This window comes from Rosa rugosa, chromosome 6, assembly GCF_958449725.1.
Source record: "Rosa rugosa chromosome 6, drRosRugo1.1, whole genome shotgun sequence".
Taxonomy (NCBI): Eukaryota; Viridiplantae; Streptophyta; class Magnoliopsida; order Rosales; family Rosaceae; genus Rosa; species Rosa rugosa.
This window is the reverse complement of record NC_084825.1, coordinates 41,244,208-41,270,326: the sequence shown is the minus strand read 5'-3', so window position 1 is coordinate 41,270,326 and position 26,119 is coordinate 41,244,208. Positions and strand designations below refer to the sequence as shown.

Below are 26,119 nucleotides of genomic sequence, written 5' to 3'. Positions count from 1 at the left end.
TGCATTTTGTGAGCGTGGCCAATGTGGGAGGTTTTCGATTCAAGTTCAAAGGCTCTCTCATATATAAAATCTGATATATATTTTGCATGGCCTTCGAGATTTGGTATTTTAAAACATCAACGTACAATTAAACTATGTAGTTTGATAATTACGGAATGTCAGATCTGTAATATACTATATATTATGGAACTTATATATAATCTTTGCTACTAATCCTACTATAAACCAAGTATATATGAAACCCCTATGAGTTGTGAATTGTAAATCTCTCTAGCCCCAATGCCAGGCATGCATGGTGGGTTTTCATGTAGAGCCGCGTTTGTTGTAACAAGCCTTTGACATGTGTTAGCTCACAGGATTTGAGTTTGCTTGCTTCACTTGCAGCCTAAATTATGAAATAGAATTTGGGAGAAATGAGAAACAATAAGTTTTGGGGTTAGCATTCTTCTTGGTAATTGTTGTGACCTCCTCTCTGTGTGTATTGGGAACTTGGAGATGCCAAAGTTCGGCCAGGGTTACGTGTCGATCAATCAGCTGGTATGCTTTTAGGTATAGTGAAATTGATGGAGATTTGTTTATGCCCATGCCAGTTTCATCTCCTAACTGTTGCCATTTGGGTTTAAGCAGATAGAGTTTTAAGACTTGGGAATAATGAATGATCTGGTATGATACATTTCAGAGAGAAAGTCCTTAACTTGCATGTCAAGTATATGGATACTATTATGTAGATCAACTATTTAGGGTGTAATTGCTGGATCAAACTTAGAACACTAGCTATATGTCTTTATTTTTTTGGTCATTGCCGAGTAACAATTTGTGGATACACCATTAGGCAATGATGTGATATATCTACATGCAAATTAAATATCTAAGAACTGTATCAAAGAGTTACCAACTAAACTCTATTAACGCCACAGGGCGAGCTCTTCTAGAGCTAGTGAGAGTTAAACTTAGGTGACCACAATTATAGTCTTGACTCAGTTACTAACTCACTAACCCCTTGGAGGGAATAGACCCTTTAGTAATATCATTTTAATAAGAGAAAGTATAAGGCTCCTTATAACTTAGAACGGCTTAAGTGCTCCAGGTGTATCCATACATCAAATGTTAAGGTGTCTTGCATATTGTATTTATAATTTTTACGAATTTTTCTTGCTTTTCAGTTTTGAAAAATTGTAACAAAAATTTTCATTAAAGAATTCCGGTATTCCGTATGTTAGAGAAGAAAAGTCTCACATTAAAAAAGTGACAAACGAAAATATAACTTATAATTAGGTGGCTCGCACTTAACTTTACCAAGGCTTTTTGTGTTAAAACTCAACACCTAATGAGTGGTAAAGTCACGGCAATATCGATACAATAGTGAGCCACGGGTCACGTTTGTCGCTATTTAACACCATCAATTGAAACCACATTATAAATATCATGTTTTTCCAATGGTGAGATTAACAAACATGACAAATTGGATAGATTGAGACTTTGCATGATTTGGCACGTTGGGAGGTGCCATGGGGGCACACGCGAAGTGCAATGACATGTCGGAATATGCTAAACCTTGTTGCTAACAATATTTTTATTGAAACTTCTGTACCATAAGCTCACAATTTGTACAACATGGCTTTTAGAACATGTTCCAATTGAGGAACACCGAAACTGCGAAAGAATTTTTTGAAGGATTTTATTATTTTTTACGTTGAAAAACCATAAAGAAAATTTGCATTATAATTTTTGAGTTTTGTTAGTTCGGGAAGTGTTTAAAAAATATTTTTTGTGAATGAAAAAATTTTGGTGAGAGAATATGAACATGCAATTTTGACAAAAAATCATGTGCTATAGTCTATAATTTTAGATAAATAACGGTTTTTTTTTTTAAGAAAGTTTTTTTTCGATGAAAGAAAAAGAATTACAAAAAAAAACAACGACAACACCCTAAACCTAAACTCTTTTTTTTTTTTTTTAAAGAAAGTTATAGGGTACATTTTTCACAAAGTTGGGACAATAGTAGTTAGTTTATGATTTTTAACTTTTTATTTTCTCTTTCTCATTTTTATAATAAATAAACTATTTTGTATTCAATATTATATATTATTAATCATAACCCAAGTGACAAGTTAAAGAATTTAAAAAAAAGTCATTCATTGTGATAAAAAAAAAAGTTAAAGAATTAAAATCTTACAATGACATCAATAACTAAGATAATGTCATGTAACCACCATAGGTGGTCGAGTTGGTAAGAACCTCCAGTGTGAAACCCCGACACCCACGTTCTAATCCCGTCAACGGTAATTGAAGTTAAATCCCTATCTATTCTTGGTGGTCAAGGGAGAGGAAGCGTTCTGACATGATTTTCGGTACGGATTAGTCTCTGGGCCTAAAAAGCCTTTGAGGAACCGTGTGATCTTGATAAAAAAAAGATAGTAAGTAGACAATTTTTAGGCTCAAATTGTGTAAATGGTTATTATCCCAAAAAGATAATATGGTACGGATTAGTCTCTGAGCCTAAAAAGTCTTTGAGGAACTGTGTGATCTTGATAAAAAAAAAGATAATGTGGTGCAACATAGAACTTCAATTCATTAATACATCAACGTCATTGTGAAATTTTCACTTATAGCCTACCAGTCACGCTGCTTTTATACCCTTCCATTTGACTAAAAGTAACATTATGTAAGAGACTCATTTGTTGTCCAGATACATTGGACTTTCAACGTTGGGGTTAAATTTTATACAATAGATTGTACTACGAATTAGGAAACCAATGTTAAAAGGTTCATGTTCTTCGCAAAAAAAAAAAGAAAAAAGAAAAAAAAAGTGATGAACTTCATGGTGTCTCATGAGATCTTGAGCTGGGTTTGAACACCCTCAATCACTTGATGGGTTGGCTAGAGTTCTCTAAGTCCAGAAATCTGGTGTTCATATTAGCGAAGGGACTTGCAATATGGACTAGGATCTCAAGCCCGTATGCAGTATTACATGCATAGTCTATGGGACAGTAATTTTATGGGCCCCATAATTTTGATGTATGTGACAGAAAGAGTAAAGGCGCATCAAAAGACAAAAGTTATAAATCATCGTAATGGTTGCAAAGTGATATGAAATGTTTTTTTAATTTTTTGTTTGCATTCTATATGGTTAGAAATCTTAACAAACTATTGATAGTCTACTAAAGGGAAGACTTGATACAGGTAACATCAATTTCAAGGTAACATCAATTTCAAGAAGAAATGAACAACGATCGAGTCATTCTTTATGAAGGCCTCATAGTCGAATCATAAACACTATGTATCAAGAAATTATTAATTTATATAAAGTCTATATGAATTTTTTTTTAATGTAATATCTTATAAATTTATCTTATTATTAATTTAACATGTTATCCCCAAATTAGGACCGGCCAAAAATATTATTTTATTGAGGTTATTAATTTATCGAGTATTAAATGATTGATATTCTAGTGTATATGAAATTAGTGAATAAAATTATAAAAATAAAATTAAGGAAGTTTCTATTCATAACTTCATAATTTTATTTTTATTTTAATAGATAATTACAAGGGATAAATGAACCGCATGAAACAAATCTAATGCCTAATCCTTAAAGATGATGACCATCAGAAGTCTTTTCTAAAAGTTAAAACCCCATTGGAGTATTTTCTAAAAAGAAGATGATTGGAGTTTTTATCACGGTTTAAAAACAGGTCTACTCATCCTTGGCTCTAGGATAAAGCTTCCCTCACTCTCCGAAAGCAAAAAAGTGTCACTTTGGGAGTCTCTCTCTCTCTCTCTCACTCTGCAAATTCTCATTGGCAACATCGGCGTCGTTTCCTCACAAAAAGTAATAAAACCAGACGGTTTTTTTTTGGTTTCCAATTCCCAAATATGACCAATTCTCCTTTTATCCTCTCAAACACAGAGCCACCATTAACACTGCCTACAACCTCCATCGCCGCCCTTCCTCTTCTCCACTCTTTCACAATGATCTTCTTCTTCTACTGAAACCCAACCCAATACCACACAGTCATGGATAGTCTCGGCGGCCCATCAAACACCAACAAGTCCCGGTTGATCGGAGACTACATACTGGGCCCGAAAGTCGGGTCGGGCTCGTTCGCCGTCGTGTGGCGCTCGACCCATCGCCAACTGGGTATTGAAGTTGCGGTGAAGGAGATTGACAAGAAACACTTGAGCCCAAAAGTCAGCGAGAGTTTACTTAAGGAAATTTCGATTCTTAGCACCATAAACCATCCCAATATTATTCACCTTTTTGAGGCCATCCAGGTAACTTTTTTTTTCTGGGTTTTGAGAGCGTTTGAATTCTGGGTATTGAACTGTTTTGGGTTTTAAATGTGGGTTCTTTTGGGTTTTGTAGACCAAGGAAAGAATTTACCTTGTGCTGGAGTACTGTGATGGTGGTGACTTGGCGGCTTACATACAGCGCCATGGGAAAGTTTCAGAAACTGTGGCCAGGCACTTCATGAGGCAATTGGGTATTGTGTTCTATGCTCGGTTTGATTGATTGTTTTTGGTAGTGTAGTTCATCTTTACTTATTTGGGTTTGTGCCCGAAGTTGAATTGTAGCTCTAGAATTGGATAAAAGTTAAAAGCTTCTTTAATGCCTGGCTCTAGAATTGGATAAAAGTTAAAAGCTTCTTTAATGACTGGGGAGTTTGGTGTGTGCGCTTTTATGGGAGAGAATTGATTTCTGGATGGTTAGGTTCTGAGTTATGATTAGGATGAGTGGGAATGCTCTTGTTAGTGATCATAAGGCTTTGATTCTCTTCCACATTAGCTATTTTTTACCTATTCTGGTGAGTGGTTATGTGGATTTTGACATGTTTAATTTGGTTGTCCTGAGCAGCTGCAGGATTGCAAGTGCTTCAGGAAAAGCACCTCATCCACCGGGATTTAAAACCACAGGTACGGTGTACCTTGTTGGGTTATTATGTTATATTTTAGGTGATTTAACTCTTACTGTCATTCTAATAAGCACATCAGTCAGCCAAAAATTGCAAATTGCCAAATTTATCGGGTATTCTGCTTTTTTTTTGGTTGGTCGTGCTTGTGGCTCATGAGAACTTTTTTGACGTATTCTCAATCAATGTATAACTATGTAGCACCCGCACGTCACTGTATAAACTTCTATGACATTGACAATTTTGGCTTAAATTTAGGTTTGTTTGTGACTTACTTGGTTTCACGTTGAATTTGTAGAACTTGCTCTTGTCAGCCAATGAGGAAACCCCACTATTGAAGATAGGGGACTTTGGTTTTGCAAGGTAGGATCCTAAATAATCTATTTATTGTGAATTTTACTGCTGCAACCTAAGTAAAATCTCCGCTATCTGTCCAGTAAATGGTACTTATATAGCTTTGTGGTGCTTGTATGTGGTCCTGCCATGACAACATTTCCTAGTAGAAAGGTTCATAGCTAATATATTCCACCAACACCGGTTTAGCACTATCCCAATTTTGGCCTGCTTAGAAGGACGAGGACCCAATAAACTTCATGTCCATTTACATTATTAGTTGTCAGGTTAGTCTTAAGCTCATACAATTTTTGCGCCTTCAACATAACCATGTGGTAAAAAGAGTTCTGCTTTTTTGAACTTCAGCTTCTTCCCTTTCTGTCATCCAAATTTATTGTTCTTAATCTGTGGCTTATGGAAGTACTATACTAGTGAGAATGAAACAGTATGAACTGAAGCAGAGAAGTTACTTGGAGAAGTTTATTAAAATTATCACTCCTTCTATATGCAGAAGATCTTTTTTCTAAAAGTATTTCTGAAGCAGCCTCTTTTGTCAAGAATAATTCAAAAACCTTAGTAAATTCTTTTGGCAATATAAAATTGTAAATATTGGTGACACACTGACACATATTTCAACATGTAACTGGTACTTGGTCTTTTTTTTTCTTCCTCCTTTTCCTTCTGGACTCATTAATTATTTGATTCACCTGTCTTGCAGATCCGTCACACCCCAAGACTTGGCTGACACACTTTGCGGTTCACCATTATACATGGCTCCAGAGATTATTCTGAATCAAAAATATGATGCAAAGGTGATAGATTGTGAAAGTGACATTATTGACATGTTTTTAAGCATCTTTGCCAGTCTTATGTCATATTTGACTTATTGTTATGGTCTTTGCAGGCTGATTTATGGAGTGTTGGAGCAATTTTATATCAGCTGGTGACTGGGAAGCTACCGTTTGATGGGAATAGTCAATTACAGGTTTTTGGAAGAATCCTTAGATTTCCTTTTGTAGTAAAATTTTAAGATTTGCCATGCACATCCTTAAGAAATAAGCCACTGGAAGGGTTAGTAAGAAAGTTATATATTTGAAGGAGCTATATTATTTTTTAATCATTTTTCTGCTATATACAGCTTTTTCATAATGTTCTGACATCTACTGAGCTGCGGTTTCCACAAGGTGCTTTGGAAGAATTGCATCCAGATTGTGTAGATCTCTGCAGAAGCCTTTTGCGTCTAAATCCAGGTAATGATTGCTATTTTAAGGCATCTCTGATATTGTGCTTGTGTGTAATTGATCAATTTAGAAATTCAAGGATGGGAGAAGATACTCCAACTGTCATATGAATATCCAAAGTTACTAAACTCTTCAAAATAGCTAACAGTGTAAAAATCAAACCTTCTATGCAGTTGAGCGACTGTCGTTTCAGGAGTTCTTCAATCACAAGTTTCTCAGAGAAGTGAGGTAAAGCATTTCATTTCGTAGCTTATAATTGTATTATATAATGGTTATGGATGCATTTGGCAATTAGTACAAATCGAGTATCAATTTTATATGTACATATAATAGCAGTTTATTATGTCCACATATATTCGTAGTGAAGCTGAAATTGAAGGAGCAATAATTTCTTTTTTCATAATCTGCAGGGTGATGGTGGAAGTTGAACACACTTCACCACTTAAATCAACGGGTGAACAGCCTAGTTGTTCTGGCTCCAATACGATGTTGCAATTGCATGCCAGGCATCCCATCAACTCCTCTATCGGAAATCTGAGTTTAGATTCAGCTGCACATATTAAAGGTCTTGTGCCAGCTTTTTCATGTGATAGGCCGAGGAAATCTGTTAATCAAGATCCAAACTTACAGGATCAGCTCCGAGGTTTGTATTTCTGTTTGTAGTTCCCTCTGTATGCTGGTGCTTTATTTTAATTACTTTAATTTGGTTTTTACAGTTTCGGATTCAATGGAGTCCATTGAAAAAGATTACGTAATGGTTAATTCTCATTTTGCATCGATGGAGAGTTTCTCCTATTACCTTGAACACTCCCTGCAACTTGATTCCACAACTAGAGCTTCTATCTGTGCTTCAAAGCAGAAAGATCATGGTATACCACGTGTCATCAAAACAGAGGAGCTGGCAGCTGGTTCTCTTGGTGTGGGAAGTTCACAAACTCAAGGATCAGTGATAGAACCAGCATCTTGTGCATCGACTCTGTTACTGGAAGTGCAAGGACTATCTATATTGCATCCTTCGACCAGGCTCCATCTGTTACATCAGCATGCTCAGGTCCTTGCTGATCTTTCTCAGGAAAAGGTACGTCACTTGCAAGTTTTCATTTGGAACATGTACATATAGGCAGAGATTGATATTTTTTACAGTAGGGGTAATTCAATTTTTTACAGAGAAGTCTCTCTATCTCTCTCTTGTATAGAAGTAATGGTTACTTTTGGTTGCAGTACAATGCAGGACTGTATCTAGAGTCATTTTCAGTTGAACTAGTTGTTTTGGCCATATGGAAGAAAGCTCTTCAAATTTGCAGCAGTTGGCTGGCATCAATTGAAAAGGATGAACCCGAAAGCAGTTCAGCAAATGCATCCTCAGTTGTTCAGGGTGGCTTGTCACTAAACAATTCAGAAAATGTAGACTTTACTAGGCCGTCATCTGTTTCAGTTTGGGCCGAGCAAGGTTTCCTAGTTGCATTTGATCGTGCAGAGAAGTTATCCTATCACGTCCAAGATATGGATGGTTAGACGTTCAATACGTAAAAATGATTTTTCTGGTTTTACCATGTATATATTGCTCATTGTGTCATTTATATTGTAGGTGCTGCTGAAGTACCAGATGCGATGGAAATTATATTCCAAAAAGCTCTAGACGTTGGGACAAAAGCCGCTGTGAGTTCCTTTTATGCTGCCATTTTATTTATTTATTTTTTCATATAAATCTGCAATCTTGTTTGCAGATGACACTATCTTTTGACTATGTAGACTTTGTCTATGTTCTAGGTTGACGAGTATATGGAGAACAAGGGTAGTGCAGCAGCATTGTACACCAAAGCTATGCTTCTGCTCTCTTTTATTGCAGGAGAAGCAACCTCTCTGCCCCTAAGCCCTCCATTTTACTTGGCTCCGGCTAATAAGAAGCGAGTCCAACAATACATGGTAAACTTGGAGTCCCATCGGATCAAGTTTCTCAAACCAGATCCCACTCCTGTTCAAGTTAAAGACTCCATTACTAAGTAAATATTACTGGTGTACAGCCATTCTCAACGAACTTCCTTTTTTGTGCATATTACCGGTTTGGTGTAAATTGTGGTCAGATCAGCAGGCAGTTTTTGGAACTTTGGGGAATGATAGGGATGGACACGACTTTATTACGTGAGTGATGGTGATGATGATTATTAACAGTGACAAATATTTACTATAGGGAAGTCTGTAGTAGACCACAGGCAATATCGAACGAGATCACCTTTATTGCACGAGTTTTGTGTAAATAACTTTTCTATTCTTTCTATGGTCACAATTGTAAATTTGGATAGTGGCTGTAGGCTATAGCAAGTGCCAAACTTATAGCAATCAGTTCTCACTAATTGGTTCTTGGTGTGCAAAAACGCTGATCCTTCTTCCCCATTGGCCTTTGTACATTCATGTATGTATCCCTCAGTCATCTCTCTTTTCATCTATGCATAAGGTGACACAATGATCGTACACAACTGGGTCGTAGGAAAGAATTACACATTTTTCCTCACTAGTGAAACTGGATCTTATCATCCCCATATTTGACCAAAAAAACCAAGACATCCGACTCTTCAAGGTATATTCCACCATTGAACTATTTCAGTGTATAATAATGCTTGCATTCCGGTGTATGATGACCATTCTCACAACAGCCAGAACAATTAGAAAGCATCACTCTTTATTTTCAGTGTAAATGCAAAAGCTTCTCATTTCATCTGAAAATATGTCTACAGTTCAGCTGCAAGAACTACAAGCACAATCAAGTGGCCTGTAACCAATTGCATGAGACGGAAATCTTTAAGCAGCTCTAGTATGGGTAGACTTCGAAATTTCTATCTGATAAGTAGCTTTAAAAGTGCCATATCATGGCCGATCTAATGAAGAAAGTCTTCAAGTGCATTTGCAAAGGTCCAAGGTAGTGAATGAGTAAATGCAATGACATATATACGGTACACACACCCAGACAAGTTCCTGATCTCCTTGACTTGAAAATTCAAATGAAACGCAAAGGAATATAACTTACTGAAAGGGGGAAACAATAACATTACTTGCAAAAGCAAAGGTTTCCTTTGATTTTGCATGCAATATCGAATGTCAAGTTGAAGCTTCCCCTTCCAAGCGAAGCCTCTTGGGACCTTTCTCTTCACAATGGCTGCTGGCATTTGCCACCCTGTTCTCATTGGCCTCTACAGAGCACCTTTTGTAAGGCTTGAATCCTGTTCGACGAGCCTTTAGCTTTCCATATCCCAGGCCTAATGTCAACAGCCCCCCTGCATCGTTGAGCCCTCCTGGTGGTGATGCAATTTTCTCCCCATCTGGGTGACAACATAGTGCCCAGGCCTTGCTGTTCAGGTCTAACATTAGAGATCTTCCGTCTTTCTCACCACTATTTTGCTGTCCTTCTATAGTGTCCTTATGCCCCTTATCCTTCAGGTCAGGTGGAGGTGAAAAACTCTGGGGCAATACCTCTCTTGAGAATAATGCTTGAAAAGCCATTCGCCCCTAAAAAAGATAGTAGAATTGATGAGAGAGCAATTAAATCATAAACAGAGTTGTCCAAATAGATACACCAAACAATATGTTTAAATACCTCTTCAGAGACTTCTTTCCATGAATCATTCATGTGTCTCTCTTTCCAAGAATCACTCATGTTGCTTATACTTCTAGTGCGGTGATAACTAGACTCAGAAGCTGGGTTTATGTCGGGTTCTTTTAGTTCTTCCTCACCTTTTTCTTGCTTCTCTAATGCATCCGTCTCTACTTCGCTGCAGGAAGTTGTGTTTGAACCACACGAAGAACGGTCCACCTATGTTTTTTTTTTTGCAAGATAAGAAATACTGGTTTATTGAAACTAGAGGAAAAGTACAAAGTATTGAAAGGAGGACTAGTAGTGAGTTATGTTAGCTGATCAATTTTTATGGAAAACCTTTTTTCCGCTCTTGGCTTTGTTTTCAAGAAAAAAAAAGTTTTATTGAAATTAGGGGAAAGTACAAAGTAACTGAAACAGGACTAGTAGTCCACTCTGTGACAATATTAAAGGAAAACCTGTTTTTTGCTCTTTGCTTTGTTCGAATCTTGAACTTCAGTTGTTGCTAGGTCCTTCTCATTATCATCAGCTTTTGATCCAATATCAGGCTTTGCACCTCCATTTTCAGAGTCTGATGAGGTTGTGGTTGGTGATTTTGGAGGTGAATGTTGTGCTTGCACAGCTTCTGACTGTTCTGGGTCCTGCAGTTGATCCTGCAAGCAAGGAACTTGAAGAGAATCCTGTCCTTTCTCTGTCTCGGCTGCAGGAGCTTGATCATTGTCCATTGATGAAACTCCAGTCATGGGCACGGGCACGGGCACGGGCACAGGACAGCTAAAGCTAGTTTGAAGAGGAGCGCACAAGGGGAGCAGTCCATGGGCAGCCCACCATGCAGTTGCTGCAGCTACAGTGGCAGCAGCAATTGCTGCCATATTTGGAGGGGAGTTCATTTGGCTAGATGGAAAACCTCCGGCAGAGCATGCAGGAGAACCTTCCTTGTTCTCCGCATTTGTGTAAGGCCAGAATGTGGCTGCAAAGCTAGCCGCAGCATGGGCTGCAGGGTTTTGTAGCAGAGAAGACACAATAAGACTTGAAAATGTGGAGGAAAGAGATGAGTGGTAGTCCTCTTGATTGTGGTGGAATGGGGTAAATGGAGGTGGAATAGGTGGAAATGATTGGTCAATACAAGATCTTGATACATTACTTTCATGTTCAGTAGTAGTAGTAGATGCAGCTGGATTTGTAAACAGGTTAGGCTGTACACGAATCTTTCCCATAGGATGAAATACAGAATCCTGGAATGAAAATGACAAATCTGGGGTTGTAGTTTGATTACATTCTCCTACGCTCCCATCCAGTATGTGTATAGGAACGTTCCTCGGGCAGGCCGGAGTACTTCGCATCCCATCTGTTGGCAATGAACAATTCAAATCATCTGCTTTCTCACCTTGAACCAACTTAAAAGCATTAGTGTTCTCCAACTTTGAGGCTTCACTTGTGGCATTATCTTGAACAATCTTTTTGGCATCAGTTTTCTTCAAATTCTCATTTCCTTTAAGTTCAATAGTGACATAAGATTCATTGCCATCTCGAGGGATTACCTTTTTCACTGAAGGCACAAACTCTCTAAAAGTGCAAGCATTTCTGAGTGCAGGTATGGAACTTTTGTTTGCAGAAGACACAGAGGAGCAGTGAGACTCTGAGAGTAAGGTGAAGACTTCTGAGCAACTTTCATCTTTGTTTTCTTTTCCATAACTTGGCTTTTCTTCTCCACTGGATCTCTGCTAATCAAGTCGCAGGTCAAGTAAAGTTACATAAAGAAAGAGTAAAATGAGAACTATTAAAAGTCCTTATCCTTAAAGAATAAAAATAATAACCTCATCGAGTGGTCCTTTCTCCAAGTCCACTGCTTGTTTACAATGTGAAGAAGAAGCTGATGACACAAGTTTTCCATCCCCTGCTCCGACATGCGACGTGGACCATGTTGGAGCAGCTTCACTAGACTTCCGAGGATAAGGATTGCTTGGTTTCCTTTTAGGGCGCGGAGGCGGAATATCTATGTCAATTGATTGTCCTACAGGAACACCTTTACTGACTGCCTCCTTCTCCAGCTGGAAGTTAAACATTCTTTTCGTCAGTGATAATGAATTTAAATAGAAAATTTACTGGGCACCAAAAGCAGTGGTCTAATGGAGTTCAATGTCTCAAATACTCTGTTGAAAATGAAATAGCTCAAGTATCACTAATTTAACCTACATTTTTGGAAACATGTACCTAATAAATGGTGCAGCAAATGTCTAGAGATGGGAGACTAGTTCATATCAGTGTAGTGTGTAACCATGGTTATGTTATCTGCAATCTCGGTGGGAGACGAGGACAAAAAGAATAATAAAAACCCTTGGTATATGGTCTAGGAGTATTGATATGAAGAGATGATGGCTGGAAACTGGTAGTGGTTTCCAGGAGTAAGCCATTAAAATACACAACTCCTGATGAGTGCAGAATCTTTCTGTATGAAGTTCAGAGGAAGAGCCATTCTGGAACCACGAGTCAAAACAAGGATGCCTACTGATAACCCCAGGGAACAGTGGACAGTTGGCCTCACTATATATCAGCAGTGAGAGATGTTTCCAATTGCATCCATAACCAGCAGAGCTTGATGACATACTAACCTATTCAAATTGACTGACCAACAAACTTTGTTTACGAATTGTTTCCTTCTTTGTATTCTAATTTATTATTTATAATCTTTCAACCAGATTAGGGTTTGCTTTGAAATCCAGCATGGGGTGGAGGTGTACCAGAGTAAAGGTTTTGCTATTTAGACCTGCTGCATTGACCTCCAAATGCCCTGATGGGAGGGGAAGCCTCGCACCCAGATCCAAGAGCTTCTTTTTTTTTTTTTCTAAATTAATTAATTTATCTCATTCTTATGTGTGTGTTGTATAAGACACCTGGGATAATTAACCAGTGAAAGCCATTACCTACTTGTGGAGACAAGATTCAATTCCAAGTCTTCTAGAATGCCAAGTTCACTATAAATCTAGCTATTAAGCAACAAGGTCGCCAAGAAACATTGGTTTAATGATCTATCCTACAATATCCAACAAATTTTGAACCAATTTTTTACCAGAAAATCAACATAACGTACAGGATCTATATCTTTCTTTAGTTGCAACTCTTAGGATCATCATACTTCCTCACAACTTAATTCTTCCATTTTCCAATATAGGTATTAGTAATGCACTACCATCTTCACCTTAGCAAAACTTAATTATGGAATTATAGTGCCAGATAGCCTAGCACTCAGACTCAAAGCCATATCACTCAATTGTCTGCCACATCCATACCACTTTGGTTACTCAGGAAGCACAGTAAGCAGTAGAACAATACTATTCAGAAAGAACAGTATAATCTAAGAAGCATGGAAACGGGTACGGTTACGGGGATACGGTATGGTTCGATACCAGGAAAAGGAAATTTAAAAAAATTATAATGATACTATAAAAAGGCCTCAATGCACAAGAAATCTGATTATCCTTCTCATGGTATATCAGAAATTAAATTTTAGCAATCAAACATTATTGAACTCTCATGACTTCAGCATTGCCATAGTCTGGAGCATTTGAAGCAAATGAATACCTGAGATACCAAAGATACTCAAACTCTCACCTAAAAGATAGCTAGGGTGGTGACCCATCAAACATATTCTATGCAATCTTAACTGAATCAGTGGTCACTTGAACCACTTGAACCGCAATGACATAATTACATGAATAGAGGGGTATTTGGCCAAACCAAACCCCTTTTTCTTCTAGAATAGGAAAAATCGTGTGTCCGGGTATGATGGTCAGAGGGAAGAGTGAGGGAACAAGATACTAGATGTTTACAGAGACTAAACAGAGGAAACTCAGAAATTTCATGTCTTAGTATTAAACATAGTCAGCACAAAACTTATATCATACTTGTCGTCCAGGATTTACTGACTGGCAGCCAATTCTTTTTGCAAATTTCAAAACATTTCAGTAGTAATAATCTAAGTGAGGAGAGTCAAATGACTTTAATCCAGGTGCAGGTGGTATTATTACTAGGTCGATATTGGGTTGTGAATACTAGATTGATCTAGTGATATCTGTTTCTGAATTAAGTAGCACTGTAGATTGAGATAACCTCAAATGCCCTTTTCATTATTTTGTCTACTAAGAACAGGAAAATTACTGTTCAGATCTATAAGCCTTCTTGGGAAGTCTTTCAAGTATGGACAAATGTTTTGGTTGAGTTTGAAGCCACATTAGTTGGTCAGGTGGACAAATGTGTTTGGTAGAGTTTGAAGCCGCATTAGTTGGTCAGGTGGTCAAAGGGTAACAGATGTTGGATTCTGGATCAATATGTCAGGGGGAGGTAGTGTCATCTTGGGATGATATGCACCTTCATCGAGAGAAAAAAAAAGTTCGTATGCAAAATCTGTTTAAGAAAAATCAGTACTTGATTCTGGTTTTATGGAAATGTTAGCTGATCCTTCATTGAATGCATGCCAAATTTTGAAAAAGAAAACAAAGTTTGTGTATAGAAATCAATGAGCTCTTATTTTCCCAAAGCAAAAGAAAATGCATCGGCAACAGAATATTAAAAGGTGAAAATAAACAAGTTATCGCAAGCAATCATGGAGAGAGAGAGAGAGAGAGAGAGAGGTATGTGTTATGTAAGAAGATAACTTGCATTTGTCATTGAAAGAAAAATAAATAAAAGAAACAATGTTTGAAATGAATCTTATATCTGTGGGTCTCCACTGTTGAACCCTTGTGAGTTCTAAAAAAGCAAGATTAGAACAGAGCATATTTCATATCGTCTTTTAAAAAGTAATCAGCCAATTAAAAGAATCTATTTGGGCATGACACCAAGTTCCACTGCTATCGGGTCATCAAAATCCTAGGATAGCACCAAGTTCCAAACTTTAATAGCACCTACCTAAATTTCTATTTTCCTGTACAGTTATTCCCAAAGAATTTCAAAAAACCATGCTTACTTCCAAACCTGTAGCCTCCATTTCACCTTTAAACCCGTAGTAAAGTTTCTATCTTTGAAGCCTAAGGTTGTCCGCTGAAAGTGAGTCACTTCATGTCTTTAAGGTTAAACTTATCCAAAGCTAGTAGATTTCAGTTAACTTTCCCTTCTGTTTAGAATTAATTAACCTTACTCACCATATAAGCAAACTATACACAGGTCACATACACTTGAGGGAAAAAACTTGAGACTTGTTACAGGCTACAGTCAACTTCAGGTTCTTTTGTAGGATAATCAAGGAAATCTGATCCCATGACCCAGAAACTCGTGAAATACTAGACCAAAAATTTGTTTGGATGCTCACCAGGCAAATACTGACTTATACACCATAGCAGCTTGCATGCACAAATTAAAGTTCTAGTGGACAAGCCAATAGCTAAATCATCAAATAAGTACATTACTAGAAGTCTGCAAACATCATTTCCAATATGCAGAGAGACTAAATCAGCATATATATCCCAATATGCAGAGAGACTAAATCAGCATATATATCCCAATATTATCAAAGTCAGCATCTTGGATCTGGATCTGGATCTCTCTCATATAATGGGCTAGGAAAAAAAAAACCCTTCATTTGATATATTCCTAAACCCCAAAGGCATAAGCATCATTCTTTTTTTTTTTTTTCCTTCCAAAAGGATCCAAAGGGAGAGTGCTAAGGCTGGAAGGACTATACTACATATCATATACTGCTACAGTTTACTTGACAATATAAAAAGAATGGAACTGTGTTTGTTCCAAGTATGAATTCTATGATTCAGTCAATTCATGTAGGTTCTGATATGGCATGTGCAAGCATTAATAAACATTTTAAGCATAAAATAGTTTCAGTCAGTTCCATGTATTGCTTGCCCCAATCAACCATCAAGTTGCAGTTTGAGTAGCGGATTCAGCTCGCATTCACAAGAGCCTCAAGTACTGGGCCGTCTTTTATATATAATCACTAGACAATATACAGCTAACAAGCATATGAAAGAACAAGTACCTTCTACCAGACTAGCATTTACAAGAACCTCTAACGGCCCTCAGAGTATCTCGCAGACAAATGACAGGATGACATGGTTATGTAGTTTTTAGTCATGGCAATGAAATTATATGCAACCTGCTATGGAGAGCAGAATTATCCACTATGTTTCATAAAAACCTAAATGTGCAATTCAAAGGATCAATGTTGTATATAACCAAACCATAAGAAGCAAAGCACACATCTTGCAAAAGAAGAAGATGAAAAGGTATGGATGGACCTTTGAAAAGAACTTCTGTGCATGACTTCGGATCTGCACAGCAGTCTTTGTTCCTATATGTTCTGCAAACCACAAAGTAACAACAGATGAGGAAAAAGATTGAGACGATGACCCCAACTTAGGAAAAACAATACAGCAATATATCATGTCAAAACTACTAACATGAGCTATTTAGGGATTCAGCTCGAAGCAGTAGATGCTAACAAGATATTTAGTACGGAAATAAACAGGAGGAAGAGCCTAGAGTTAAAGGTCATTTGAATTTTAACCTTCAATGCGCTGCCATGCTCGCCCGTAGAGCTTCAAGGCTTCAAGAAACCTATTATGCTCCTCCTCAGTCCACCGCTCTCGCTGCTTGGTAATAGTATATGGCTTTCTTGCCTACCATTAGGATTCCACAATTCAGCTACTTACCATTTACTGCACAATTAAAATTTTAAACCAAAAAGAGTTCCACTTTTGTTACCTTAATGATCAAATCTTCCCCAGATGAGAAATTGTCCATTACTGGACTTGGGCAGAGCTGAGCGCTGCTTCAAATCCTCTCTAACCAGCAAAGTATAGAACAAGAACCTTCTTTCATTAGTGAAAGCACCGAGCGCTATTACTAGTAAAGCCGTCGTGGTTTTACTACTCAAACTTAGCTTACAAGGGGCTACTGCTACTGCAAAAGAAACACAGGAATGGGTAGAGATCCGTCTCTGATTTATAGCAGCACAATTAAGCACTCGAATTTCTCACGAAACCGAAGCTGTTTAGATACTCATATATAACATAAATTGATCCATAAAATTTTCAGAATCCACCGAAACCACATAGAGAGAGGATCAGATAGATGCTTCACCGAAAGAACTAAAATAAATTTCCTTATTCATGATCCTCACCAAAATGAACCCGAAGAAGAAGAAGACGCCAAAACCTTTAACTACGAAAAAGAAATTTCGATCAGTAAACCTGCAACCATTTCCATATTTCCTCTGCAAAATCGTAACCTCTGTTTGGTTGCCGACCAAATCGAAATATCAAAGTTTCATTGCTCAAATCTGAGCTTTGTTCATCACTTACTGAGCTGAGCCTCACTCATTGAATTCAAAACTCAATAGCTCAAAGCTCAAATTCATCATCAATATTTTCAACTTAATTTCGCATCAGCAACCAAAGAGAGTAAGAGACAAGCTCAATTCCTAAGGAAAAACGAGAGAGAAAGAGTACCTTCCATGGCGGATGAGAGCTCTCTCCGCGAATGAGACACCAACCGGAATTGTCACCGCACGCTCGCCGGTGACGGCATAGTTTCCGGCAACGGAGAGATCTAATAGCCTCGGAAAAACTTGATCGGAACAATCGAAACTAAACACGAAAATCTCCAGAGCAAAAGCAAAGAGTATAAGAGAGGGAGTGGGAACCTGGTAGAAGAAAGCGAACTATAACACCCTCACACACCACCAGAAGCTCTCTCTCTCTCAGTTCACGAGCAATCTCAGCCACTATTTTTTCTTGTGGATTTTTGATTTTCTGTTTTATTTTTTATTTTTTATTTTCCTTATGGCTGCTGTAGTCTCAGAGCCCTCTAGAGCCTCAAGATCGCGCCAAGTGTCGAAAATTTAGCGGCTCAGTTCGTCCTAGCCCACAAGCGCTTTTTCCTTTCTTTTTCAATTTTTTTTTTAAAATTCTTTTTCCCAGCGTCGATTCTCGTCCACAAGCTCCCTTCCCCCCTCGAAGGCTAAGTCTGTAAAAGCGTCTCCAGCTGTGCCCCGTGGGGCCCTCCACTGACGTGGCGGTGGAGTTCACCGGCGGTTACCGGTCAGATGGTACGGACGCGGGGACAAAAGGCGGGGGATTGGGCCGACGTGGATAGTGTGGAAACCGCTACGTGCAAAGAGACAAGGGGGGTGCGATCTGTGCCGTACGTTTTGTTAGGCCGCGGATTATAGGGGAATCATGTGACGCGCCTACTTTGTGAAAAGAGAGAGAGAGAGAGCTTCAGATTCAGAAGCTTCTGGGGAGTGTCGTTTTGGTTAGGTATTTTCGTTTGGGTATGGGTTTAGGGCCTCTCTATTGTTTTAGGTTTGGGCTTTTTCATTATTTGTAGTTTGGGACTTGGCCTAGTTCTCTTTGTAGGCTTGCTCCAAATTCACTTCACTTCACTTCGTTACATCCGTCTATATCCCAAGAATTGATCGAACACAAAAGCAAATCATAACAAAAAATACTTTAAAGTTGCCTTGAGACAATGTATGAACTAGACATTTGACGTTAGATGTAAGGTTTGGGAGCTCTTTAATAACACTAGTTTATTTGAGTAACGAAACAGTTATAGTTGATTTTCAGATGATTTGTTATACGTTAGGTGTTAGAGCATGATTTAATTGGGTATTACTGTATTAGAAGCCATAAAAAAAGTCTTGACATTATGGTAATTCTACTTCGTATTTTAATCGGTCATAATTGGCCTGCATCTGCATCACCAATTATGCAAATGCAAGATACAAGAATCTTTTATAAATTTTAAGTCATATCATAATTGAACATCATAACTCGACTTTTTATTCATTTGCATCTATCTGCATCGATCACCAGTTATGCTTATCAAAATAGGCCTACATCAAGCTCTATATTCCAAGCCGTCATAGTTGGCCTTACTCGAGTTTTGGAATTTAGATCATGGTTAGAGCAAATGCACCGCAACTGGCAAGACCATGGTCTTGCCTCTTAATCAGCCCAGAATCAAATGCACCGCATGGGTTATTGCCCGATTAAAAGCTGATCGATCAAGCACACTGGCAGCTTTTGCCTCTTGATCTGGTCGACCAATTCAGTGGGACCTACATAATTAAAGCATATGAAACACTTTATTTTATCTGCCAGCTTTTTCTCTTCTCACTTTTGACCTTTGCTGCAAAGACGAAGACAGAAACAAAGAAGAAGGGGAAGAAGAAAGAGAAGCAGAAGCAAGGGCAAAACTGAGAAGAAAAGAATGTACTCTGCAGCAGATGAAAGTCTTGCCTTACAGGGGTGCGCACCAAAATAATGAAAGGCAAAGGCAAAATCAATGAATAGTGCATAATTAGGAGGCAAAACCTCTCCTTTTGCCTTTGCCAATTGCCTGATGCGGTGCACTTGCTCTTAGGCCTTAATTCCTTTTGCACTTGGGCACAGTGGAACATTGTAAACCAGAAGACCACATTTTCTTCCAAGGCCAACTAGACGGTGGCCATTCTCATTTTACAAAGGGGTTCCCTCCTTAGAAAGGGATTACTTTGACTTGTGTGAACGTAGCTCACCTTGACTAATTCGTATAAATCTTTATAAATAATCAGAAAACGAACTAAAATGAAGATGAATACTTCTCTCAATATCAACCATTCAACTCCGACCATGAATATAAAAGATGCACACGAAATGAAAGCAATAGAATTTGACCTTTTATAAACAACAACAACAACAACAAAAAGAAAAAGAAAAAACGCCAGCACTATTAATTATTCACATCATCAAAAGAGATCAATTTCCTAAACTTCATCCATCTCTTCTCCCATACAACAGCCTCATAATTCTCGAAGGAATCATCTTCCTTGACAGATATGACGAGCCGATACTTGATGCCTGCTACGACCTGAGTCTCTCCCCGGACCACGCTCTGAAACACCAAGTTCTTCTTCTGGGATTGGTTGTACTCCGACACGGCGAACTCTGCAATCTCCTTCACATGGGGATCACCGATGTTCTCAATGGGTCTCCAACCACCGACTACAATGACCTCGCTGTCTGCGAAGGCCTTGACCAGAGGAAGGAGGAGAGCAAAGAGTGCGAGGACAAGGTGGTGCCGACTCATCCTGGCCGTTAATTTAGTGTATATCCTTAGAAATACAGCTCAGATCATGAAAACAAGAGTTTATATGGCAGTGTTTAATTGGATGACGATAACGTACAAATATACTTCTTATTGTTTCCTAACTTTCCCCAAGAGTTTTGTATTATTACAGAACAGGAAAACTGTTAAACCGGCCGGTAAATTAAATGTGATATTTAAGATGCATGCATTCAGGAAGAGTCGAGAGGCGGCGCGCGGTGGATCAGTGCAAGGATCCAAATGATATGGCGAAGCTGCCTCAGATGAGATCAATCAGTGACCACCTCCTTATATTGAGCATTTGAGCAAGAGAATCGAGCAGCGGCTAATAGCTAGCTAGCGTTGTAGTATGTACTATCTCGTTTGTTAGTAAAACTCTGATGCAATTAATGCAACCATATATGATATGTGCTCCTGAAGAAAAACGCGTTCAGGTTCTCTGAATACCGAAAAGTAGGAAAATACTTAATACACGAGTTCAGGTTCTCTGAATACAGAAAAGTAGGAAAAGTACGACATTTTTTTTTCCCTTTATTCAATACACATGTTTTTTTTTTTTTTTTAAATCTTTTTGATGTATTAATCCATGCTAAATTTGATTGACTCAAAAAATAAACAAAATCTTCTATTAATTAATAAGCAAAGGGCTTTGGACAAGTTCAAGCGTTGTGTTTTATTGTAATCTGATAATTGTCGGCTCAGTATACCTTCTAGTCCATCTTATTTAACCTTCATTTCAAACCATATATACTTGGTTTGTACCTGTTTCCAAATCTGATTGGAATGTCATTTTAAACAATTTTAATTAATTAAACTCATTTTGAGAGAAAATTAAGAGAGTGAATTGTGACTGCAAAAGATAAAAAAAATTATTTTCATCATTATAAATAGGGTGCGGCTATTGTCACCCTACCATTTTCTTAGTTTACCCTACAAATATTTGAATTATTAAAAGACTATATTACCCAAGTGCAAAATGACTAATAAGTACACTAATTTTCTTAAAAATCTAAATTTGTAGATAAAATTTAAATACAAAGACGACTTAATTTATAACATTAATCTTCTTCTTCTCCACCCAAATTTGAATTTATTACTTATTTTTTTTGTCCTTTTGTTCTCTCCTCATAGTTAATTTGTTATTCAATTTACAAAACCATTAGTGTTAACTTCGTCAAAATCTTTGCAATATTCTTTATAGTAAAAAAAATAAAACACGAAAAAAATCAATCTTTTCTTCATTGCTCATAGTTGTTAACTTACTAATATTTTGATATGGAATGAAATAGATGAACATTGATATTGAAAAAAAAAAAAAAGTAAATCAGATTATGATTTTAGTAAATATAATAATTGAAATTAAAATGTATGGTGTAATGAGCAAGTAGGGTGAACAAAGTAAATAATAGGGTGGCGATAGCCGCACCCTTATAAATATTTCAAGTGTTAGAGCAACTCCAACAGCTTCCCTATAATTTCTGTATTGTAGAGAAGCAAAAGTCAAAGCTTTAGCCTATTTTTCTTCTCAAACTCCAACAGATTCCTTATTTTACAGCATTCTCTAAAATCTCCATATCCTTCTTTAAAATTTTAGAGATTGCTGTAAATTTAGGGAATTTGGTTTTCTTTTTCCTCACTTTCTCTAAGGGGGGTGTATTCATTTAAGAGTCTACAAGATTTTTTTGTATTTTGAAAGTCTATGGGTATTCAATTGAGATTTTAAACAATCCTTTAAAATCTTTATGTATTTTCAATTAAGATTTAAAATTATCCATTCAAATCTGCAGATATTCAAAAGTATACGGATTTTTAAGGATTTCATTAAATGCTGGATTTTGGAGGATTTTATAGTACTTTTTATACATATCAAAACATAAAAACAAACCAACCACTTCCTAAGAGATTTTGATGGATTCTTTCTCACTCAAAAAATGAAGAAGCTTTTCACCAAAAAAAAGAAGAAGAAGCAGCTCTTAATAGGTGACACTCATCCATTTTGTCTTAGACCTATCTTCCCACTATCCTCCTCTGCCTCTGCCTCTGCTCTCATCTAATATTTTTTTAAAATTTTTATCACTATAGCTCTGGAAGCCTTAATCCTTCTAGCTAATTAAGCTCACTTTCAATGGTATTGTTAAGATGATAGATGATACATACACTTTTTTTTATAATCAAACCGGAAGCCGGGTGCAGATATATATATATTCATTTAAAGCCAGAATAGGTCATGTGCATGTTTCTTTTGTAAATTAGATATGAAATAAATTATGTCATTAGTTTACTACTTTATTTTTTGTGTAACATTTTGGTTGATTAGTTTTCTCTTATTATTCATATATCATTATACACAACATAAAGAATGGTAGATTGTCATACACACACACACACACACACACACACACACACACACACTTTTTTGTCACTGAAATAGCATTATAGTTGGATCCATACATCTATTACTTTTAAAGAAGAAGAAAAAAAAAATTAACCTATCAAAAACATCACAAGGACTTGTAAAATCTAAACAAATACCAGTAAATCAATCCATTAGAATCAATCAAAGTCCATATAGAATTTAAACAATCTATGGATTAAGTAAATCCATGGATTATAAAAACTCAAACAAAATCTTTTAAAATCTGAATTGAATACACCCCCCTAAAATAGGGATGGTTATAGGGAATCTGTTGGAGCAAAAAAGGCTTATTTTTCCCTAAAATAGAGAAAAATCAAAATATAGGGAAGCTGTTGGAGTTGCTCTTAGATCTAAGTATGTGTTTCTTGATGATTCTTTGTATGGATGCTTTTCGTGTTGGTTTATTTACGCTAGATTGTCTGTTTCAAGCATATATTTTGTGATGATATTATGCAATTGCATATAAGCTGACATCTACTTTCCTTGCACTGATGCTGTTTTTTTTTTTCAAGTGTATGGATGTTTTCCGTGTTGTTTTATTTACGTTATTCGCAATAAAGAAGAGTAATGTGTTGTCACGCCCCGAATTTTGAATAATCAATTCAAATCCGAAACATGAATAATAACAATTACAATTAACGTCCTGAATTTTTTTCTCACAAACAACCACACTTCACACCTCTCAATATTACAATAAATCAAATCCTCAAGTTAATTATTACAACACACTCTCACCAAATCAAATTCTAAGGCTCAATGAGCTTAACTCACCTCACTATTACAAATGCTGTAAAACTATAACAAATACTCTAACCCGCTCGATCACCGCCCTGATTCTCCTGACCTGCAGGATTACCCGCTACACCGTTTGAATAGTGTACCGGGATTGCAACAATACAAACCCGGTAAGCTTTTTGCAAAGCTCGTATGAGTAAACGAAAGGATTGCACGATTTAAAGTAACACAATCAACTCAAGCACATTTTAATTTTGTTTTGCATAAGAATTGAAGTGTACAACGTCACTTCAAGCATCAATCAACTCACATCTCATCATGACTACTCAAAAATAAACAACTTCTTACTCAATATATACTCACAGGCTTATGATTTATTTATATAAATCATCCCATGCAGTATATTATACTTACAGGCTTATGATTAATTATATTAATCACCCCATTCAGTATATCATACTTACAGGCTTATGATTAATTATATTAATCATCCCATTCAGTATGTGATGTCATACCCAAGGGCATATGATAACTCGTTTATCCCCCAAGCAGTATGATGGCAGACAGACTAGAGCTCTAACTGTATCGTAAAGTGTCACCTGGGCCAAGGTTCACCTTACGAATGACTGCTTTTCTCAATTCACTCGACTCCTCATTTAATTCATCTCAACGACTCAACTATCGCACTTTACTCAATTACCCATTATCATAGACAACACAACATCTAAGATAAATCACATATTCCAAAGGGTAATGCTCAAAATATAACTCAGTAAATCACACCATCCAATATATATTCCACGTAAATATATATATATGTAGTCACCCACACAAGAGTGACCACTAATACCAACTATAGTTCACATGCAATAAAATCTAGAAATTCATTTTTTTATAGTTAAATACATTTTACTTACCTATGGACCGTAGTCGATCAAGTCCATATAATTTAAAACAAATATTTATTTTCATAAAACAATTTCCACAATTTCTCAATTAAATAAAATCACCAAATTTCGGTTCGTGAATGAACCATGTGCGATTTACTCACCTCGATATTCCCGCTGCGTCTTCAATTCAACACAATACACACCGAAACCGCTAACCCAAGGAAGACCGTCAATCACCTAGTCAAACATGACCTTAACTTAGCCAACAACTCAAAAACATACTCAAACGACAATCCAACGGTCGGATCGAAATTAAATGATGATCCAACGGTCGGATCCTCACGGATCTCCTTTAGGATCACCCTCCAAAAATCATCACGAAGATCCAACGGTCGGATCTTCCTGAATCGTCCTTACTAACATCTTCACAAATTTATACGAAAATCCGACGGACGGATTCTCACGAATCGCCTCCCTAATCACTGTTTTGCATTTATACGAAGATCCAACGGTCGGATCTTCGCCCATGACCACACAAAGTCATCGGGACAGTCATACGATCAACATGTTATAATTTGAAGTAAAACCGATGGTCAGATCTTCGCAGATCGTAAACCGAAGATAAAACGTAAAAACGTTAAATAGTAACGTCAAAACGTAAATCCATTATTTATCCACATTTTCTAAAATAACCTTGTAATATATCAAAACGCTCGTATGGATGCGTAGATCATCGTCCAGATAATATAAACTCAAAATAAGGTCCGACCCGCCGCCACAAGCGGAGGACAGACGGTGGTCAACGCGGCGGTCAACGAAGGTCAACCACCTCTGATGCAAAAGTCGTCAACTACAAACTTCTTCAAAATGAAAGGGTGATCAACTTTCATACCTGGAGCTAAGCCTGGTTCGGCCTAGATCGTCCTAGATCAAGCGTTGAAGTTGGATTAATCTCGGCCGCACGATCGGATCCTAGATTGAATCAGAGGCGTCCAAAAAGTCAAACCTTGATCTAGCGGTCTACACTCAAAATCGTCATGCAAGGCTTACATGGGGATGATCAGGGGAAGGAGGACAACCCAAAAAGTCGAAGAAATCTGTCGGGTGGTCGCCGGAAGTAGGAAATCCGGTCGGGTCCGAATCCGCTTGGCTGAGCATCTTCGATCCAGGTCTGGGGGCAGCGGCTCGGCAAAGCGATGGGAGGGGACGGCTGGGCGTGGAGCGGCGATCACGGGGGAGTCCGGGTCCGGGGCCGGAGGAGGTCGGAGGGCCGCCGTTTGGCCGGGTCGGGTCAGTCGGAACCCGAGGGTTCTGAGGAGAGACGGAGAGAAAACGCGGGGACTGTTCCGCAAATTCAACATGTTTTCGTCCTTAATGAAAAAAGTCAACATTTTTTTATATTTATAGAAATTTCCAAATTTTCAAATATTCATAACTTATTCATACGAACTCCGAATATTGCGTTCCACATGTCCACGAACTCGTATCGACGCGCTCTACAACTTTCATGAAGGAAGTTTTTCCAAATTCCCAATGAATAAAAAGTCAACTCCTTTGACCCCCCCTAAAACGTTCAGTTTTCGAAATAAAATCGTTCGAACTAATTCCACACTCCTCCAAGCTTCGTACTCGTGTCCACGACCACGAAATCATTTCCAAAACGTCATCGGAAATTAACTTGAATTTTTCGGGTATTACATGTGTTGAACATGAGGTTAGAGATTAGATGTAGAATGTGGATTTGTATGGATGTTTATCGTGTTGGTCTAATTATTTACGTTATCTACATAAAAATATATGTTTTCTTGTTGAGCATGAGGGCAGGCATCAAATGTGGAATGTGGATGACAATAGGTCATTGTCGGTACGTTTAAGAGTAAAATCTCCAAATAACAATTGAACTA

The 26,119-nt window shown here is 37.5% G+C and overlaps 3 protein-coding genes across 5 annotated transcripts; 1 reads left to right on the top strand and 2 right to left on the bottom strand.

Moving 5' to 3' along the window:
* The first annotated feature begins 3,705 nt into the window (after positions 1-3,705).
* On the top strand, positions 3,706-8,762 carry LOC133714236 (serine/threonine-protein kinase ATG1a). Its single transcript, XM_062140320.1, has 13 exons — positions 3,706-4,275; positions 4,367-4,484; positions 4,856-4,914; positions 5,209-5,273; positions 5,962-6,055; positions 6,148-6,228; positions 6,382-6,493; positions 6,658-6,712; positions 6,895-7,127; positions 7,201-7,562; positions 7,706-7,994; positions 8,073-8,143; positions 8,255-8,762. Exons 1-13 carry the CDS (start codon positions 4,018-4,020, stop codon positions 8,489-8,491), a joined length of 2,034 nt encoding a protein of 677 aa, XP_061996304.1. The 5' UTR covers positions 3,706-4,017; the 3' UTR covers positions 8,492-8,762.
* A 640-nt stretch (positions 8,763-9,402) lies between these two features.
* On the bottom strand, positions 9,403-17,761 carry LOC133714235 (protein LATE ELONGATED HYPOCOTYL-like). Of its 3 annotated transcripts, none has more exons than XM_062140317.1 (9): positions 17,534-17,761; positions 17,206-17,246; positions 16,788-16,985; positions 16,591-16,702; positions 16,322-16,383; positions 11,891-12,124; positions 10,532-11,794; positions 10,077-10,292; positions 9,403-9,988 (listed from the first exon to the last, which is right to left on the bottom strand). In XM_062140317.1, the coding sequence occupies exons 3-9, from the start codon at positions 16,824-16,826 to the stop codon at positions 9,581-9,583; spliced, it is 2,334 nt and encodes a 777-aa protein (XP_061996301.1). In that variant the 5' UTR covers positions 16,827-16,985; positions 17,206-17,246; positions 17,534-17,761; the 3' UTR covers positions 9,403-9,580. The 3 variants fall into 3 exon arrangements, with proteins under 3 accessions (XP_061996301.1, XP_061996303.1, XP_061996302.1); XM_062140319.1 differs by having other exon boundaries at positions 17,206-17,240; XM_062140318.1 differs by having other exon boundaries at positions 16,788-17,246.
* A 1,963-nt stretch (positions 17,762-19,724) lies between these two features.
* Positions 19,725-20,521, bottom strand: LOC133717841 (cysteine proteinase inhibitor 5-like). The gene has a single exon (XM_062144588.1). It carries the CDS (start codon positions 20,154-20,156, stop codon positions 19,800-19,802), a length of 357 nt encoding a protein of 118 aa, XP_062000572.1. The 5' UTR covers positions 20,157-20,521; the 3' UTR covers positions 19,725-19,799.
* Between the last annotated feature and the right edge of the window lie 5,598 nt (positions 20,522-26,119).

Excerpts from the sequence above, each read along its gene's own strand:
- LOC133714236 (XM_062140320.1), top strand. The coding sequence starts at position 4,018 with ATGGATAGTCTCGGCGGCCCATCAAACACCAACAAGTCCCGGTTGATC. Across the intron at positions 4,915-5,208 it reads ACCGGGATTTAAAACCACAG|AACTTGCTCTTGTCAGCCAA; the intron begins GTACGGTGTACC and ends TTGAATTTGTAG. Across the intron at positions 7,128-7,200 it reads CTTACAGGATCAGCTCCGAG|TTTCGGATTCAATGGAGTCC; the intron begins GTTTGTATTTCT and ends TGGTTTTTACAG.
- LOC133714235 (XM_062140318.1), bottom strand. The coding sequence starts at position 16,826 with ATGGACAATTTCTCATCTGGGGAAGATTTGATCATTAAG. Across the intron at positions 16,384-16,590 it reads AGCATGGCAGCGCATTGAAG|AACATATAGGAACAAAGACT; the intron begins GTTAAAATTCAA and ends TGTGGTTTGCAG. Across the intron at positions 10,293-10,531 it reads AAGCAAAGAGCAAAAAACAG|GTGGACCGTTCTTCGTGTGG; the intron begins GTTTTCCTTTAA and ends AAAAAAACATAG.
- LOC133717841 (XM_062144588.1), bottom strand. The coding sequence starts at position 20,156 with ATGAGTCGGCACCACCTTGTCCTCGCACTCTTTGCTCTCCTCCTTCCT.